Source organism: Lepidochelys kempii, chromosome 20, assembly GCF_965140265.1.
Source record: "Lepidochelys kempii isolate rLepKem1 chromosome 20, rLepKem1.hap2, whole genome shotgun sequence".
Classification (NCBI taxonomy): Eukaryota; Metazoa; Chordata; order Testudines; family Cheloniidae; genus Lepidochelys; species Lepidochelys kempii.
In genome coordinates this window covers 921,291-937,290 of record NC_133275.1, presented here as the reverse complement: position 1 = coordinate 937,290, position 16,000 = coordinate 921,291, and the positions used below count along the sequence as shown (strand labels likewise).

General features: G+C 43.2%; 1 protein-coding gene across 6 annotated transcripts in view; it reads right to left on the bottom strand.

The window, feature by feature from the left end:
- Positions 1 to 16,000, bottom strand: part of SCN8A (sodium voltage-gated channel alpha subunit 8) — a 114,107-nt gene that overhangs the window by 61,548 nt on the left and 36,559 nt on the right. For 2 of the 6 annotated variants that reach the window (XM_073319055.1, XM_073319057.1), the window contains exons 1-3: positions 5,767 to 5,872; positions 5,381 to 5,509; positions 2,537 to 2,628 (exon numbers count right to left, since the gene is read on the bottom strand). In XM_073319055.1, the coding sequence (XP_073175156.1) occupies positions 2,537 to 2,628; positions 5,381 to 5,509; positions 5,767 to 5,846 (301 nt within the window). In that variant the 5' untranslated portion in view covers positions 5,847 to 5,872. Of the gene's footprint in view, positions 1 to 128; positions 225 to 2,536; positions 2,629 to 2,760; positions 2,853 to 5,380; positions 5,510 to 5,766; positions 5,873 to 9,161; positions 9,281 to 16,000 lie in introns of those variants that run through there. The other 4 variants (XM_073319060.1, XM_073319056.1, XM_073319058.1 and 1 more) reach the window with 4 other exon arrangements.

The following is a 16,000-nucleotide window of genomic DNA, read 5'->3' as shown; positions in this document are numbered from 1 at the left end:
AGCCATCTTATGATGGTCATATTTGGGAATTACTGCTAGCATAGACTAGAATTGAGCTGGTGAAGTAGAGGTGAGTGTCTCTATATCCGATTAGTGATCCACTAAGCATTGCAAACCCTGCACCTCACCTGAAACTTTATCCAGCAGCATGTCTCCAGTCCTGCATACTTTTCATCTAAACACCCACTGCTCTTCTGAAGAGGCCAATTCTAATTATTTACAAAAGGTTTATTTAACATCTGTCATAATGATAAAATGGTTCTCTCAAGGTCATTGTGACACTGGAATTCCCATCCCACTGCATGCACTGAAGAAACAAGAGAAAACATTTAGATTTTAACATATTCAAATACATTACCTTGAGAAAAGTACACTTCTACCCTGTGTGTACAGTAAGCCACCAAGTAATACACTAGCTCTCTACCCCACAACTAGAGCTTCCAAGCTTACCCTGAAGACAACCAACCAGTAGGTTAATTATCCCAATTCTTGCTAGTGATGGGACCAGAAAGCAGGGGGTGATTTTGCATAGCCTCTACTGGGCCCCAGCGCTGCACAATCAGGGGAGATTCTGATTTAGGCTCTAATTTAAATCAGTGACCAAAGCTCCGCCCATTTCCAATTCTAGCCTTCGCATTCAATACTGTAACAGCTACCCTCACTTTGCTGCAAACTGGCTATGCTGAACTTAACAATGCGGGGTGGGATGGAACTTAGATCCTCCCTGCTCCAAAAGCACACTTGAGCTAGAGAGGAATCTCTGTTAGCAGTTAGGAGCATGGGGCCTAGGCTATGCAGCTGAACAGTTCCACATCTTTTTATGCGAGGTCAATGGCAAGTTTACACACTAACTAGGCAGTTGATTACACTATTTCACTCTGCTATACTGATGAATGTGAAGCACATCCTAAAGCAGTTTCAGCATACTTCTTCTTTTACCAAGGCAGTGTAAGAACTGCAGTGCACTGACAGCATCACAACTGCTCTCCAAGCAGTGCATCATCATCATCAACGATAATCAGACAGTTCTTCCTCCTTATGTGTGTATCTTAAGCTGTGCAGCCAACCATCCGACAAGGCTAAGTAAGAGCATTCTAATTAAGGAGCAATTCTCTATCATTCAGTGCAAGAAAAGCAGGTAGTATTTAAAAGCATCATGCAGCAGGTAGGGTTTATAAATATGGTAGGCTTGGCAGTCTGGAGGGAGGGAAAAGGCATCTGCCTCCTATAACACTATAGTTTGTTTTTTTGCAAACATACATGCAATAGTACACTGAGAAAATAGCAGGATGTTGCTGGACATCGTTTACTTAACAAGTAAAGATGGGGCTATTGCTCATTCCAGAGCAGAGCTACATTTTGGAGAGATGGAGAAAGAGGTAGGCTGGGCTTGACATCACTAAAAATACACAACCTGAGGTAACAATTTTACGTCACTTCTCCCCTGAACCCTGGAATAGACCAACTCATGTTCCAAGGCAATCTGTATTTTCAGTGCACTTAAAGCCTTCAAAAATATTCCCTCAGTACATTGTCAGAAAAAAACAACATAAAAACACTCCGCACTTTCCATCCCCAAAGCACTATACAAACTATCAACTTGCTAAACCTAATATCTGGGAGGCAAGTGAGCAAATCTCACTCCCATTTTCCAGATCAGAAGACAAAACAAAGGAGGTTAAGACCAAAACTCTCCCCAGTGGCTTCTGATTTTGGGTGCCCAACTTCAGATGTGCTGAACACTCAAAACTCTAACATGAAGTCCCTGGAAGATAAAGTTGCTCGGCACCCCTGAAAACCGGGCTCTACTTAGGTGTCTAAAGTTGCGTGTCCACAAATTCATGCACTCAAAAATAGAGGCCACGCATATGAGCAACATGGTGAGCAAAACGCAAGAACTTCCGGCGCCTCGTCACATGCTTCGTCCACTAAGCCAGAAAGCCACAGTGAAGGAAGTTCCATTACTTGGCACTTTAAAAACCAGACTGGACAATATAGTAGACATAGTATTACCAAAGGCTTCTCTGCACTGGCTGCAGGGCGTAGTGGATGGGCTAGGTGATCCAATAGGCCTCATTTTTACGATTGGATAAAAGTTAAAGTACTGTATGCCCTGACACAGTAGGGTTCACAACCCTCCCAGAATGACTGGTTCTTTATTAAAAAAAAATCCCCATTAGTGTAACTCCGAAAGTTCCTGAAGTGAACTGGATGACTCCTGGAGCAAGGCACTACTCAGCCTGAGTAAGAATGGCAGTAGCTGGCCCTTTATTTGTTTTGAATTATACTTCAGGGTTTTCACACAGAGGCTAGATATTGATAGACATGCACTTAAGAGGATGGTATACAATTATCAGTATTCATCCAACTGTCTTATATTATTTTTTTTTTAATCACTGTTGATTCATACAGACTGCAAAGCCCATCAAAAATGTCCCAGTGCCATTTTTGAAAGGTAAGTGGTGAGAGAAGGGGGGGAGGAAAGAGAGAGGGAGACATACACAAGATAAGCATTAATGCTTAAAAGACTCCTCACCTGGAATAACAGAGATAGTTTTCAAAGCTCGGAGAACTCTGAAAGTTCTCAATGCTGAGACATTCCCAAGGTCCACAAACTCTGTGACATATCTGTAATGAGGGAGGTCATACACAAAAAACACAATGACAAAACACACACCAATAAAACAACTACAGACAAAGCAATACATCACTCACAGAGGCCTGTACCCAACAGCTAACACCAACCGGAGGCCGCCTTACCTGGAATTACAGAAATAGTTTTCAAAGCTCTCAGAACCCTGAAAGTGCGCAGAGCTGAAACATTGCCTAGGTTTACAAACTCTGTTATATACCTGCAGAATTAAACCAGAGTTAATGGCACCATTGGGGTCACCTTCCTTTCAATATAATCGTTTGTAGGAAACAGACTGTAATTTAAAATGCTTTAGAACTGGCATTGAGAGAGACAGAGAAGGATACAAAGCCAAAACCAGTTTAAAAAGGTCTCAACAACAGCATGTTTTGCTCTTTGAGCTTTCCGAAATTTGGAGTCTAATGTTTTAATACTGTATGGACCCGTGCAAAGCAATTTAAAAAAATTACTTGGCAAAAGAAACCAGGTATGTTCGGAGAGACTGTTTCCTCAGTTCAATGGGGTATGTTGTCAATCAGAGCTACTTCACTTTCCTTCCTGTTTTTAATCGTCATCAACATTTGCAGTTATGCAGCACCTAAGTGCCACACAGACATTAGTTCAGTAATGTCGGTCTTCGCCACCTCTCTGTGAGGCACAGTTAAGTATTATCACCATTTTACAGATGGCCAGACTTGGGGCACAGAGAGGTAAATGAATCAGTATCAAAGCCACGAACAGATTCATGTGAATCAGTATCAAACCCAGGAATAGAACCCAGGAGTCCCCCCCTATTGTAACCACTAAACAAACTGCCTCTGAAAATAATTCTGCTGTTTTGGGAAAGTCTGACATTTCGTAGCTTTCCAGGCACTACAGGTCAAATTCACCAGTGTGCAGAAGAACTAGCTAGATATCACCTAAGCCTCGTGACTGGGATGTAAATGATCCCCAGGCCTTGGTGAATTTGGGACAAATCCTCCTGATATGACAGCAGTACAACCCCACTGATGGCAAGGTGATTGTATGGCTATAACATGAGCCCACAATGCTTGGTACTGATGCTTTTGAGAGCCTGACAGTCTTTTCAATGTTGATATTGCATTGCTTGTTAACTTACCATCCAGCTGCACAACAAATGATATTGGATGGGATTTTCAAAAGGAGCCTAGAGGAGTTAGGTTACCAATTCACAATAAATTGCATCAAACTCCTTTAGGCGCCTATGAAAATCTCAGGTGTTGACTAGTTGAATTTAAGGCCTCATTTGCATTTCTTGAACAATGCATCTTTTAGTAAACAATATACAGAAAGGACAACTAGTGAAAGGGCTGGCTCCCAAAAAACCCAATGCCCTAAGCCTCTGCGCTGGGGCCTGATATTTCAGAAAAGCGGAACACGCACAACTCCAGCGAAATGCAAGTCCCCTGGACCCTTGAAAATCAGACCCCCCACGCCTTCAGTCAATCATCTCTCTGATTTCAGTAGCCAGTGTTGGACCTGGGAACCCAGAACATGGACAGGTGTCAAATGTGTCAAAGCAAATGTGGAAGGGAAACAATTATTCCTCTCCCAGGTGTTGGTCAGATTGTCAATGACATATTTCCATTGATGATAGCGGGGGTTGTAAGAGTACGTTAGAACAGGCCAAGAGGTAAAACACATTTTTATAAGATACAGGGTGCCAAACGTTTAGAATTCATCTCTAATTAGGAAAATGAATTTAGTAGTCTACATGTTGTAAGACACCTGGGCACTTCACTGCTTATTAGACTTGGAAGATAAGTGGATTCAGCAAAAGGGGAAAAGAATGAGCTAGACAAAATAAAATACTGTAAGGTGGACTTCTTTTTTGGGATTCTGAATCTTTAGCTGCAAAAGGTTAATATCTACCCGTTAACCCACAAGTATCCAAAATGCAGCCCAAGAAATCCTAACATGCAAACCAAAACCGTGGAGGGAATCAGTGGTGGAGCCAGGATTTAAAAATTCCTAGTTCCCATCCCCTAGCTCAGCTCAGCTCACCAGAACATGCCAACTCTCTGGCACAGGGGCAAAGCTAGAATGCTGGACACTAATTACAAAACCCTACCTCACCATAGGTAAGTGGCCCCCTAACCATGGGGGGTGCAGAGAAACTTTGAGTGGGCACACAGCGGGGCCTGGGCCAGGGGAGGGAGGTGGGGAGGGAGCATCACTCAGCCTTGCTCTGCCACTAGCCGCAGCTCCACCCCGCCCCTCCTCTGCCCTCATTCCCTCTCCTCCCTCAGTCCAGCTCCACTTCTAGCCCCAGCTCCTCCCCCATCCCCAGCTCTGCCCCCAGCTCTGCCTTCAGCCCAAGCTCCTCTGCTGAGGAAGCCCTGGCTGTGCAGCAGTGGAGCACGGGCGCAAACAGATTCCATTCCTGGCAAGGGCAGGGGCACAGCAAGAAAAGTTTGGGCACTGCTGCCATAGGTGCATATTCAGGAAGCTGTGATTTGCCCAAAACATGTCCAAGTCAAGGCCACTGTAAGCAGATGCCGCTCCGCTACTTTTAGCGGAGTTACATTTAGCTCGGTCTTTATCTCAGGACGGCACTGAAAATAAGAGCCAGAATCTGGACTTTGATCTTTTTGGTGTCCACTTTAAAGATTTCCTTGACTTTTATTTTTTCCTGTGCACCTGTCTCACAAGAAGATTCAACCCCCTCCCACATTTCATGTACACACATAGAGTCGGTAACAGGAATAACCTGAAAATGCAACTTACGCCATCATGATGACACTGAAATCTAGCCAGTTCCATGGATCACGAAGGAAAGTAAAACCATCTATGCAGAAACCTCTTGCAATAATTTTCACAAGTGATTCAAATGTATAAATACCAGTGAATGTGTACCTGTTAAAAGGGAAGTCGAAAATAGAACTCTGCTAAGAACAATGTGGTAAAAATATAATTTCAGTCATGAAAAAATCTTTTCAAATATATTAGCCTTAAGAAATCAAGAGGTTATAAAACCCCATCCTACCCCCACTGACTTAAACGGGAGCAAGAGTAGGCTTATTGAATAAATGAAACAAAATTCTGCAAGAATTTGAGGAAAAAAACTTCTTAAGTATTTAACAAGAGAAAGATACAAAAAAAATGCTACTTACTCCACATTCTTCGACCATTCAGGTGGGTTACTAAAAGTCATGAATACACAGTTGGTCAAAATAGTGCACATAATGATCATGCTAAATAATGTAGGGTGAAGTCAAGGAAGAAAGGGACACGCTAAATTGACTATTTACTTCAGTATGAAAACATCTTTGTAAATTCACTGCAATATAGAGACAATTCTAATGAGAATAATTTCCAGCCAGTGATCTATTCACTATCAGCTAGATAGGACAAGAGCCAAGACAACATCCAGCAGTCACAGGAGATGGAGAAAAGAGACATTTTTTCATATAATTTTTTTCCATTTAACTATCTCATTGGTTTCCCCACAATTCTCTGATCTCTTGGACACGATGGGGCCGATTCTCCATTGCATTCTGATTGGTGGCAGTTTATATACACTTTATCCCTGTGCAGATGACTGCATGAGGGACAGAGCAAGAGTGAACAGAGATGTTGCTCTCCCAAGGGCAGTGCGCACACGCACAGAGAGCACAGAGTTTTCGCCTTAGTTAATATTTATGGCAAGTTAACATAGATCTGTCCTGCCTCCAGGCACTGACCAGAGGAAGGTGCACATGTGCTTCATGTTCTGCAACCAAACAAAAATACTGCCTCATCTCTTTAACAGACATTTTACAGCTTAGAACTAATTATGAAGGCTGTAAAATTGTAATGTACATTGAATAGACTCAGACTAAGGTCAGCAGAGACCATCATGATCATCTAGTTGAACCTCCTGCACATTGCAGGCCAGAGAAACTCATCCACCTGCTCCTGCAAATAAAACAGAGTCCCCATGTCGTACTTCACAACAATTTACATTCATCCTTTAAGTGAAACTTCCCTCCAGACAATTCCATCTACATTCAGGAATAGCAACACAATCTGCTGGTAAATGAAATGCGTGAGCAGCATCGTATTACATCACTTGTTAGTCAGAAATCTGGCTAGGATTTCAGTTTGGGGGTTTTTCCAACTGCATGAAACATGGGGTGCATTTGATATGATATGCATAACTGCAAAGTGAATCCTACTGGACAGGTAGAATCTAGCATCTTAGGAGCCAAATTTTCATTTTTTCTCCTGATTTTGTGCATTCAGCTAAAGGAGGAAGGTATGCCCACCTTGCACCAGCTGCTGTCATCAAGTGACCAACCGTCCAATCCGTTGGCATGAGCCCCCTGATAGGATTGCTCACCTTTGCAGGGGCAATCAATTGTATGAGCACAAAGCGAACAAGTCTCAAATGTGTTACTCAAAAAATGAAAAGTGTTTTTGTCATAGGCAGCACATGGTTTTCATACTGTTTTTCTTCTACAAGAAATGGGGGAAAAAATCTCTGTGGCTCTTAAACCGCCCCTTTCAAACTCCATCATGTATAATCTGGTTCAGACAACTTGCAACTCACTCTTAACATCCACTGAAATGACCCATTGCCAAAGTAACATGAACTCATACATGCAGGGTGGGATTTTCAGAAATGGTCAGCATTAACTTAATTCTGCTTCAAGAGTTATGCCTTGATTTCAAATGCTGATGCATTTTTGAGAATCCTACCATGTAACAATTTTACCAGGACCCTTCTAGGATTTACAGCCTACTGGACAGAATCTAAAAATAACCACAAGAATTCCATTTGCAACATCAATATGTCAAGGCCTTGTATTTTCTAAAGATTCCTTCATATATAATTTCTTCTTAAAAGTGAAGGGTTACCTGGTGCTGGATGCATGTGTTATATTCAAGGGAACTGAAAGAAAGATGAAGCACAGCTTATCGCTATAATTATGATTACAGCTTCATCAAACTGAAACATAACTTTTCTCTCTATATGCTTCCAAACTGCCAGTCCTATAGATGGATGGATGGATGGGCGGATGGATGGATGGAGATACACACACAGATTAGAATATTTTAGACACAAACTTAAATTTGAGAATTTCTTAAGTAAATATGTTTTATTATTTATAAGGTCACAGGATTTTAATGTGAATATACTTTTATATTTATACATAAATGAATTTTGTATATTTTAAAATGCAGTTACCATCAAAAGTAAATGTGTAAGTAAACAGACACCTTCTTACTAATAGTCTGATCCTTTTTCGTATTCAGGGTCATATATGCAGGGTCTGAAGACAAAAATAAGCATGAATTACTCTTTACTGTTAAGAGTGATTCAGGAGCAACGCAGCTGCAGCAGATAGAGATAGATTCTATTTTGGCTCAAAGGAGAACAGGAGGACTCGTGGCACCTTAGAGACTAGCCAATTTATTTGAGCATAAGCTTTCGTGAGCTACAGCTCACTTCATCTGATGCATCCGCTGTAGCTCACAAAAGCTTATGCTCAAATAAATTGGTTAGTCTCTAAGGTGCCACAAGTCCTCCTTTTCTTTTTGCGAATACAGACTAACATGGCTGTTACTCTGAAACCTGTTATTTTGGCTCAGGCATCAACAGAATTGCTAACCAAGAACCTGATCCACAGCCATTGGGAACTGTTTTCATCAGCTTCAATTAGCTTGGGATCAGGCTTCAGTTCTACCTGCAAAATCTTTGCTTCAAAATGGTCAGATGCATATCCCGCAATTGCACCTTAGTCCATCTGTGAGAGCCATGTTTACCAGCAACAAGACATAACCTAGAAAGAACCCAGTTCAACTCCCAGATCAAGTTTCCAGCACTAGCAGCTAGAAAACACACATTTTATTTGTAAGCCAAGCCAATTTGATATGGAAGCTTTTGAGATACCACAGACCTGGGACTCCACAAGGTCTATTTTACAGAGTAAAAAACTAGGAATTGCCAGACTAGATAGAGCCATCTCATCCAGTATCTTCTCTCTTACAACACAAGCATTGGATGCTTCAGAGAAAGTGGATCATTATGGAATAAACCTGCCCACAGAGGGAGGTTTGAGAGACACCAATAGACTTAAAGATGAATAGGAACATAATTATAAGTAAAGCACAGTTGGCTGCACCTCCGGCTCATAATTTATTTAATGGTTTCACCAGCTAGATAAACCTTTACTCCTCTTGTAAAGCATAGCTGTAGACTATTTCTTTTCCCATATTTACTGGTTCTTGGGTACTGGAAGAATGGATGTGCATATACACAGTGTAGTGTGGATCTTTGTAAATGAAATGTTACTGGATGTGCCATACCTATGGGAACTACAATTACTTATTCATAAACAAAATAATTATTACTGTATACACTTGGAGCCCAATCCATTGGGATCCCCTTCACTGACCTCGCTGAGTGTTGGATCGTGTCCTACATAAATAAGTTTTGAGTAGTAAGTAGTAGGAGAAGTCATTGATTTTTTTCAAGCAGTAAACAGCAGCAGCACAGAAGTCAATTATTAATAAAAAAGGATATGAATGTATCAAAATCTTAATAGCTATTCTCCTAAGAAGATTAAAAGGAGTTAAAATGTACAAGGCAGGTGTGGCACTAAATCGGAAGAGTGTTTTCCCTCTGTTTAGTACTACAAAGGTCTGCAGAGAAAGAGAAAGAGAGAGAGTTAATACATATGTACAGGAAAAAACGGAACAACTTTCAAGGCAAGAATGTAAAAGTCACACAAGAATTACATTTCCTGGTGTTTTTAAGAAGATTAGTGTTTAAGAAATCCCCGTCCCCCCCACCCCCATGGTAGAACGTGCATGCCAGAGTATCCTTATTATTGGTATTACGGTATCATCTATAGGCCAAACAAAGATCAGAGCCCCTTGTGCTAAACACTATATAAACAGAAGAGAGAGTCACTGGCCCCAAGAGTTTACAGTCTAAACAGCCAAGACAGACAGAGTGGGAAAAAGGAAGTATTACTATCCCCCTTCTTAAGAAGGGGGAACCAAGGTCCAGAGATGTTAAGTGACTTGCCCAAGGTCATACAGGAAGTCAGTGGCAGAGCCAGCAGCTGAACCCAGACCTCAAGACCTAGTTCAGCACCTTAACCTAAAACTATCCTTCATCTCAAATATGGCAGACACAGGGTTTCATAGATCTGTGACTCCCTCCCAATTCTGCTAATTACATGCCACCCTGCATCGTTTTGTGCAAGAGCACACTTCATCATCTGCAAAGGAGGAGGGAAAAGTGACATAAGCAGAAAAAAATATATCCTGAAGCTCAGCCCTGGCAGAACTGAGCAGAGCCAGGTGTCCAGCCCAGACATGCAAGCTGCTCCCCGAGAGCGCTGAGCGCACTGCATAATGCTGCACACACCCGAGCCATGACCATGTACTGCCATTACCTCCTCCTCCCCAGTTAAGATATTTGTAAAAATGTATTGGGAAGGGCCAGGCAGGGCTTCTCTCCTTGCACTTGTACAAGCTGTGTAATACACTAGGTAAGTAAATACCCACTGGGGAAAAACAGGTTTTTCCTACTCAGACCTCACCTCCCAAAATATAAATCACCCATTTCATCAACCTACCAGAACCTGTGTGACCTCCCCCATCAGACCGACCCTGCACAGCCTCCTTAGTCAAACCGATCCATCCCTCCTCCCCGTCCCCCCACCAGAGAGTGCATGGTGGCCTACCTCATCAGACAGACACTCCCCTCTCCCCCAATGTGTGGGGCCTCCCTTGTCAGACTGATCTCTCTCCTCCCCCTCACACATGGCCCCTCTTGTCCCACCTGGAGTTGTGAAAACTTTATTCCCCGAGCTCTGCTCCCTTGAAGGGTAAGGAACAAAGCCCAACAGTTGACCTGACAACTGCAGAAGCTATAAAAAATTACAATCCAGGCCCATCCAAGTATATAAAGCATGCCCCTCCTCTGTAAAGGGAAAAAATCCCCTCATGACAACTACTGAAGATGCACTGTCCATCAGTCTAGTGTATGTGGGTGAGACCATTCAGGAGCAACATTGCTTGTCCCTTCCATCACAACAGGGGCCAGAGCAAGAGTGATGAGTTAAAAGGCAGCAGTGTGATTACAGCCAGCATCAAGCAAGAATGTCTCAGGACTCAGGGACCCTTGTTTTACTCAATTCACAATTAGCTATTGGCCACTCTAGAAAGTCTCTCTTGCACAAACAGCGAGGAAGGAACCAACTCCACAGCTAAAAGGCTTACAGAAGGAGCAGTATATATAAAAGGGGGAATTTCCGATTAAATAAACACAAGAGGGAGGGGTCACCAATGGTAATGAGTTATGATAAACAGATAAACCACAACTGGCCCTCTTGTTGACACCTCAGCAGAAAGGCGAAGGATAGACAGGGCTATGAGAAGGTGGTGGTTCTGTTGGGCCTAAGTTCCCGCACGCTGGCCATGCAATAGAAAGAACCTTTTAGTGCCACTGCTAGGGTGACCAGATGTCCCGATTTTATAGGGACAGTCCTGATATGTGGGGCTTTGTCTCATCTAGGCGCCCATTACCCCTCACCCCGTCACAATTTTTCACACTTGCTGTCTGGTCACCCTAGCCGCTGCCCATGCTAGGGCTCTTCTGTGCATGGAGGATTTCCATCACCAGAGCTCTCACTGCAGCACAAAAGCCACACAATTCCCCACCATCACCACGATAAAAAAAATAAAAAATAAAAAGCTGAACTGTTTGAGCTGTACAACCTGCAGGAAGCCTTCATGCCTGCTGTTTACCGGCTTCATATCTAGACAAGGTTGTTTACAAAGGTATATGCAAGGTAACATTCATATGGGATACACTGAATGTAACAGCCCCATCCCGCAGAGGGCCCATTAACGAGCCCAATTACAGAAAAGCCAGTGGACTCAACAGGATCCATGTTGAGTCTCCAGACAGCAGTGCAGTGCCTGCTTTCTCCCTCCACAGATGTGCTGAGTACTCATTGGCTATTGCTGTAGATCTGGGCCTAGATCAGGGGTGGGAAAACTACAGCCCGCAAGCCATTTTAAACTGGCCCTCGAGCTCCCACTGCGGAGCATGGTCAGGGGCTTGCCACGCTCAGATGCTCCTGCGCCCCAAACCCCTCATCCCCAGCCCCATCCCAGAGCCTGCACCCTTTTCTGCACCCAACCCCCTGCCCCAGCCCTGATCCCCCTCCTGCCCTCCGAACCCCTCTGTTCCAGCCCAGAGCACTCTCCTAACACCCCAAACTCTCATCACCAGCCCCACCCCAGAGCCCGCGCCCCCAGCCAGAGCCTGAAGAGGTGAAGCTCAGAAAGGTGAGCAGACAGGTCAATTCTGCAGTGACTGGTGCACTGTAAGACAGCAGTGGAAGGATTACTTGCACTGGATTACTAGTTTAACTCTAGATGATTCACAGGTGCTGCAGTTATGAACTGCATTGAGTTCAAAGTCCAGAGAGCCATCAATGAAGGAGTGTGTGCACACATGTGGCAACAACCAAAATAAGAGAGTTAAACCAGTCCAACTTCTGTATGTGGACCAGACCTTAGAGCGCTAGGATTAGCTCCCATTAGAGTCAACAAACAAGATTATCATTGGCTTCAATAGGAGTTGGGTAAGGCCCATAATATGTGAACACTTTTACTCTCATACACTAGCACAAAGACCCTCCCCGCAAATACAAGGAAAACTCTCCAGTCTAAACAGACTTGTTCACACCAGCGCTGGGAATCTGTGGGGCAGTGACAGGTGTGAGCTGCCAAGATGTTGGAGAGATTCTTCCCCATGGACCTGAGACAGGTGAGGCAGCACTTGAGACTATTCACAGGTGACAAGACTCCAGGCCTAGGGGGATTGTATACTCAAATCCTGCAGGAAGTAGGAGAGAGGAAAGCCATAAGGGTCAGCTTTACACAGAAAACTAGAAAGCTCCAATAATTAACAATGAAGAAAGGGAGGATCTTGCCAACTTCAAAAGAGAAGCTGCTAGTCTGACCCCAGGTGTGGGGGAGAGATATTGGAAGCACTGATTGGGAACAAGATTACAATACATTCAGAAATGTATAATTAAGTGAGGAACAGTCCACAGGGACTCGGCAAGCAGAGGATCACACGCCACATCCTTGCTAATATTCTTTTAAGATGTTATTGCCTTGGTAGATAAGTGGAAGTGGAGGGAGGGGAGAAAAAAAAACAAGTGGATCATAATTTATTTGGGTTTCATTATTGGTTAATAGGCTGTGCTGTTCACTGTACCAACAGTGAGTTGTACTCAACAGCGCAAGCCAAATACAAGCTAGAAATTACAGCCTAGAAGGAAGCACAGTACAATCCAGGAGAAGAAAGAAGAAGGAAATGTTTCCAGGAGATTGTTAATCAAGCAACATGTGGGGGACCACATAAAACAGGGTCGTACAATTTAACTCAAGCTCAGCCTTTCCCAAATATGGATCTACGTTCCCCCAGTGTGCATCACTTACCAGATTGTTCTTCCAGCTCATTAAAGTAACAATGCACCAGTTTACACTGTCTCTGTCACAAGAAGGGACAGTTCGTTTGTTTCATTTAAACCTACTAAAAGTAAAGTTAAGATTCTTCAGCAATCCCCCCAGGATTCTTGGATTAAGTATATTTCTCTCCAAGATGGAGCCACATGGCCCCTGCTCCTTGGCCTCAGACTACCTTGCAATGCACCCAGAAAAGTACAGCTATTGTCCCTTGTCAAGTGTTCTTGGAGCCATGTTAAACAGATGAACATTTTTAACTACTGGCAAAGAGCCCAAGCTGCAGAATTCAGATGTTCAGGTACACGGTGGTTTTGTTCTGGGCTCTCCCTTAAGAGTGTTTATTGTCAGTCATGATTCAAATGTACACAGCATTCTAACAGGGCACAATCTAGGATAAACCATTACCTGAAAAGCGGACAATCCAACGCAAAGAATGTAAAATGTATCTATGGGCTGCAGACCACATACAAACCATCACTGTGAGACTCACGTGTGTACAACTGGAGAGGTGAGACTAGAACACAGTCCTTCAATAGCGAAACACACTGGCCCCTCCCACTCAAGTGAAAGGAAGGGAACAGCCAGTATGCACTGAAGAGTTTAAACTCTCATGCACCATATCCTCTTACAGGCATAAGGAAAGGTTTCTTATGGTACATTACAGACCAAATGCAGCAGAACCCATGCATTAGAATGAAACTCACCCCCTACAGAGGGCCAGCACAAGGCTTATAAACTGCCTAAACCCCCCTAAACACTCCCTCTTCAGTATTTAACCTACCCTTTGGCCCAGCCCTTAGCCTCACAGAGCCCAACACAACAGAATCCACAAGGGCCCTCTGCCAAGATAGATGTTGTTTCCCAGCAATAATTTCTCTTAAGGAATTCGCCATTTCACTAGTGCAACAAAATATTTTCGCTCCTTTGGCTAAATTAGACCATAGAGCAGTAAACTAGTTAAGAGGGGAAATCAAAACTGTATTGTGGTTTAGTCCCCAGGGGAAAGCATCTGATAGCACAACAGCTAATGAACGTGCATCTCCCAGCAAAAGGCACTTTAAAAGAACCGTGGATGACTCTTGACAAATCACAGCATCAAGTATTAATAAATGGCTTGTCCTGGCATATGAGAGAGTTTTGAAAGGCTATTTTTTTCCCATTTCTAAGACGCAGGGGGAGGGAGGGCTTAAGTTGGGAGATTCAGCCCCATCCTGACGCTGAGAACTTGCCTACCAAACTACAGCCAACTTTACAGGGTTTTAAACCATTCTCTTGTCTTTTCTTACTGTCACAAGCACAGGCCCCTGTGTGGGAGATCTGTCACAAAGTTCACAGCCAGCAGAGAGGCAATAGGGAAGGCATCACAATCTACAGGCTGCATACCATTGACAATAATTCTATCCATTGCCAGATATGCCTCATTTGCAAAGGCCCAGCCCATTCAGCTGCAATCTGATGGACTTCTCATTCTTCCATCAAGGCCCTTCATGTTCTACACCCCCTATTCTAACCTCTTCAACAAGAGCCAGTGGATTTCAATACACAATCAAGTGTAATACTAGGTTCTCATCAGCACAGGGCTTCTAACGTAACATTTAACCCTTGCCACACTGATACCTCTTAAGCAGCGGAAAGTGCTCAGATATGATGGTTGATGAGGGCCATGTAAGCACCTGGAGAGATTGGATAATAGATACATTGTGGTTTTTGTGTGTGGCTCTCAAAAGTACTTTAAAGATGTGGGTAAATTTTATTATCTCCCCTTTTACAGATGGGGAAACTGAGCCACAAAGACACTATGACTCACCCAAGCACAAAAAGGCAGTAGGGTTGCCATCTGTCCAGGTTTTTCCAAGGATGGTCCCTTTTTTGAGGTAACAGATTGGTCAGGATAGAAAGGGTGCTCAGCACAAACCGCCAGCTGTCCAGTTTTAGGGCCTCAGGATCATTCTCCTGGATGTCCGAGTTTTTTTTATTTCAGACATGGCAACCTTAGAATGCAGGGCCAGAACCCAAACGGTTATTTATATGGTGCCATAGCAGTGCATGCGGATTTATGGACTGTGATCCCAAAATAAAAAAAAATTATGATTTGCATTAATGTAAAAAAAGAGGCCCGCTTCAACACTGGCTTGCATCTTGGGCAGTCATTTACAGCAGTGTAAAATGCTACCTAATTAGAATCACTTTGTATTGATGGAAATGACTGTACAAGGTACACTGCATGAGAATCCTGAGACCTCACCTGGAATACTGTGTGCAGTTCTGGTCTCCCATGTTTAAGAAGGATGAATTCAAACTGGAACAGGTACAGAGAAGGGCTACTAGGATGATCCGAGGAATGGAAAACTTGTCTTATGAAAGGAGACTCAGGGAGCTTGGCTTGTTTAGCCTAACTAAAAGAAGGTTGAGGGGAGATATGATTGCTCTCTATAAATATATCAGAGGGATAAATACCAGAGAGGGAGAGGAATTATTTAAACTCAGTACCAATGTGGACACAAGAACAAATGGATATAAACTGGCCACTAGGAAATTTAGATTAGAAATTAGACGAAGGTTTCTAACCATCAGAGGAGTGAAGTTTTGGAATAGCCTTCCGAGGGAAGTAGTGGGGGCAAAAGATCTATCTTGCTTTAAGATTAAACTCGATAAGTTTATGGAGGAGATGGTATGATGGGATAACATGGTTTTGGTAATTAAATATTCATGGTAAATAGGCCCAATGGCCTGTGATGGGTTTTTAGATGGGGTAAGATCCAAGTTACCCGGGAAAGAATTTTCTGTAGTATCTGGCTGATGAATCTTGCCCATATGCTCAGGGTTTAGCTGATCGCCATATTTGGGGTCGGGAAGGAATTTTCC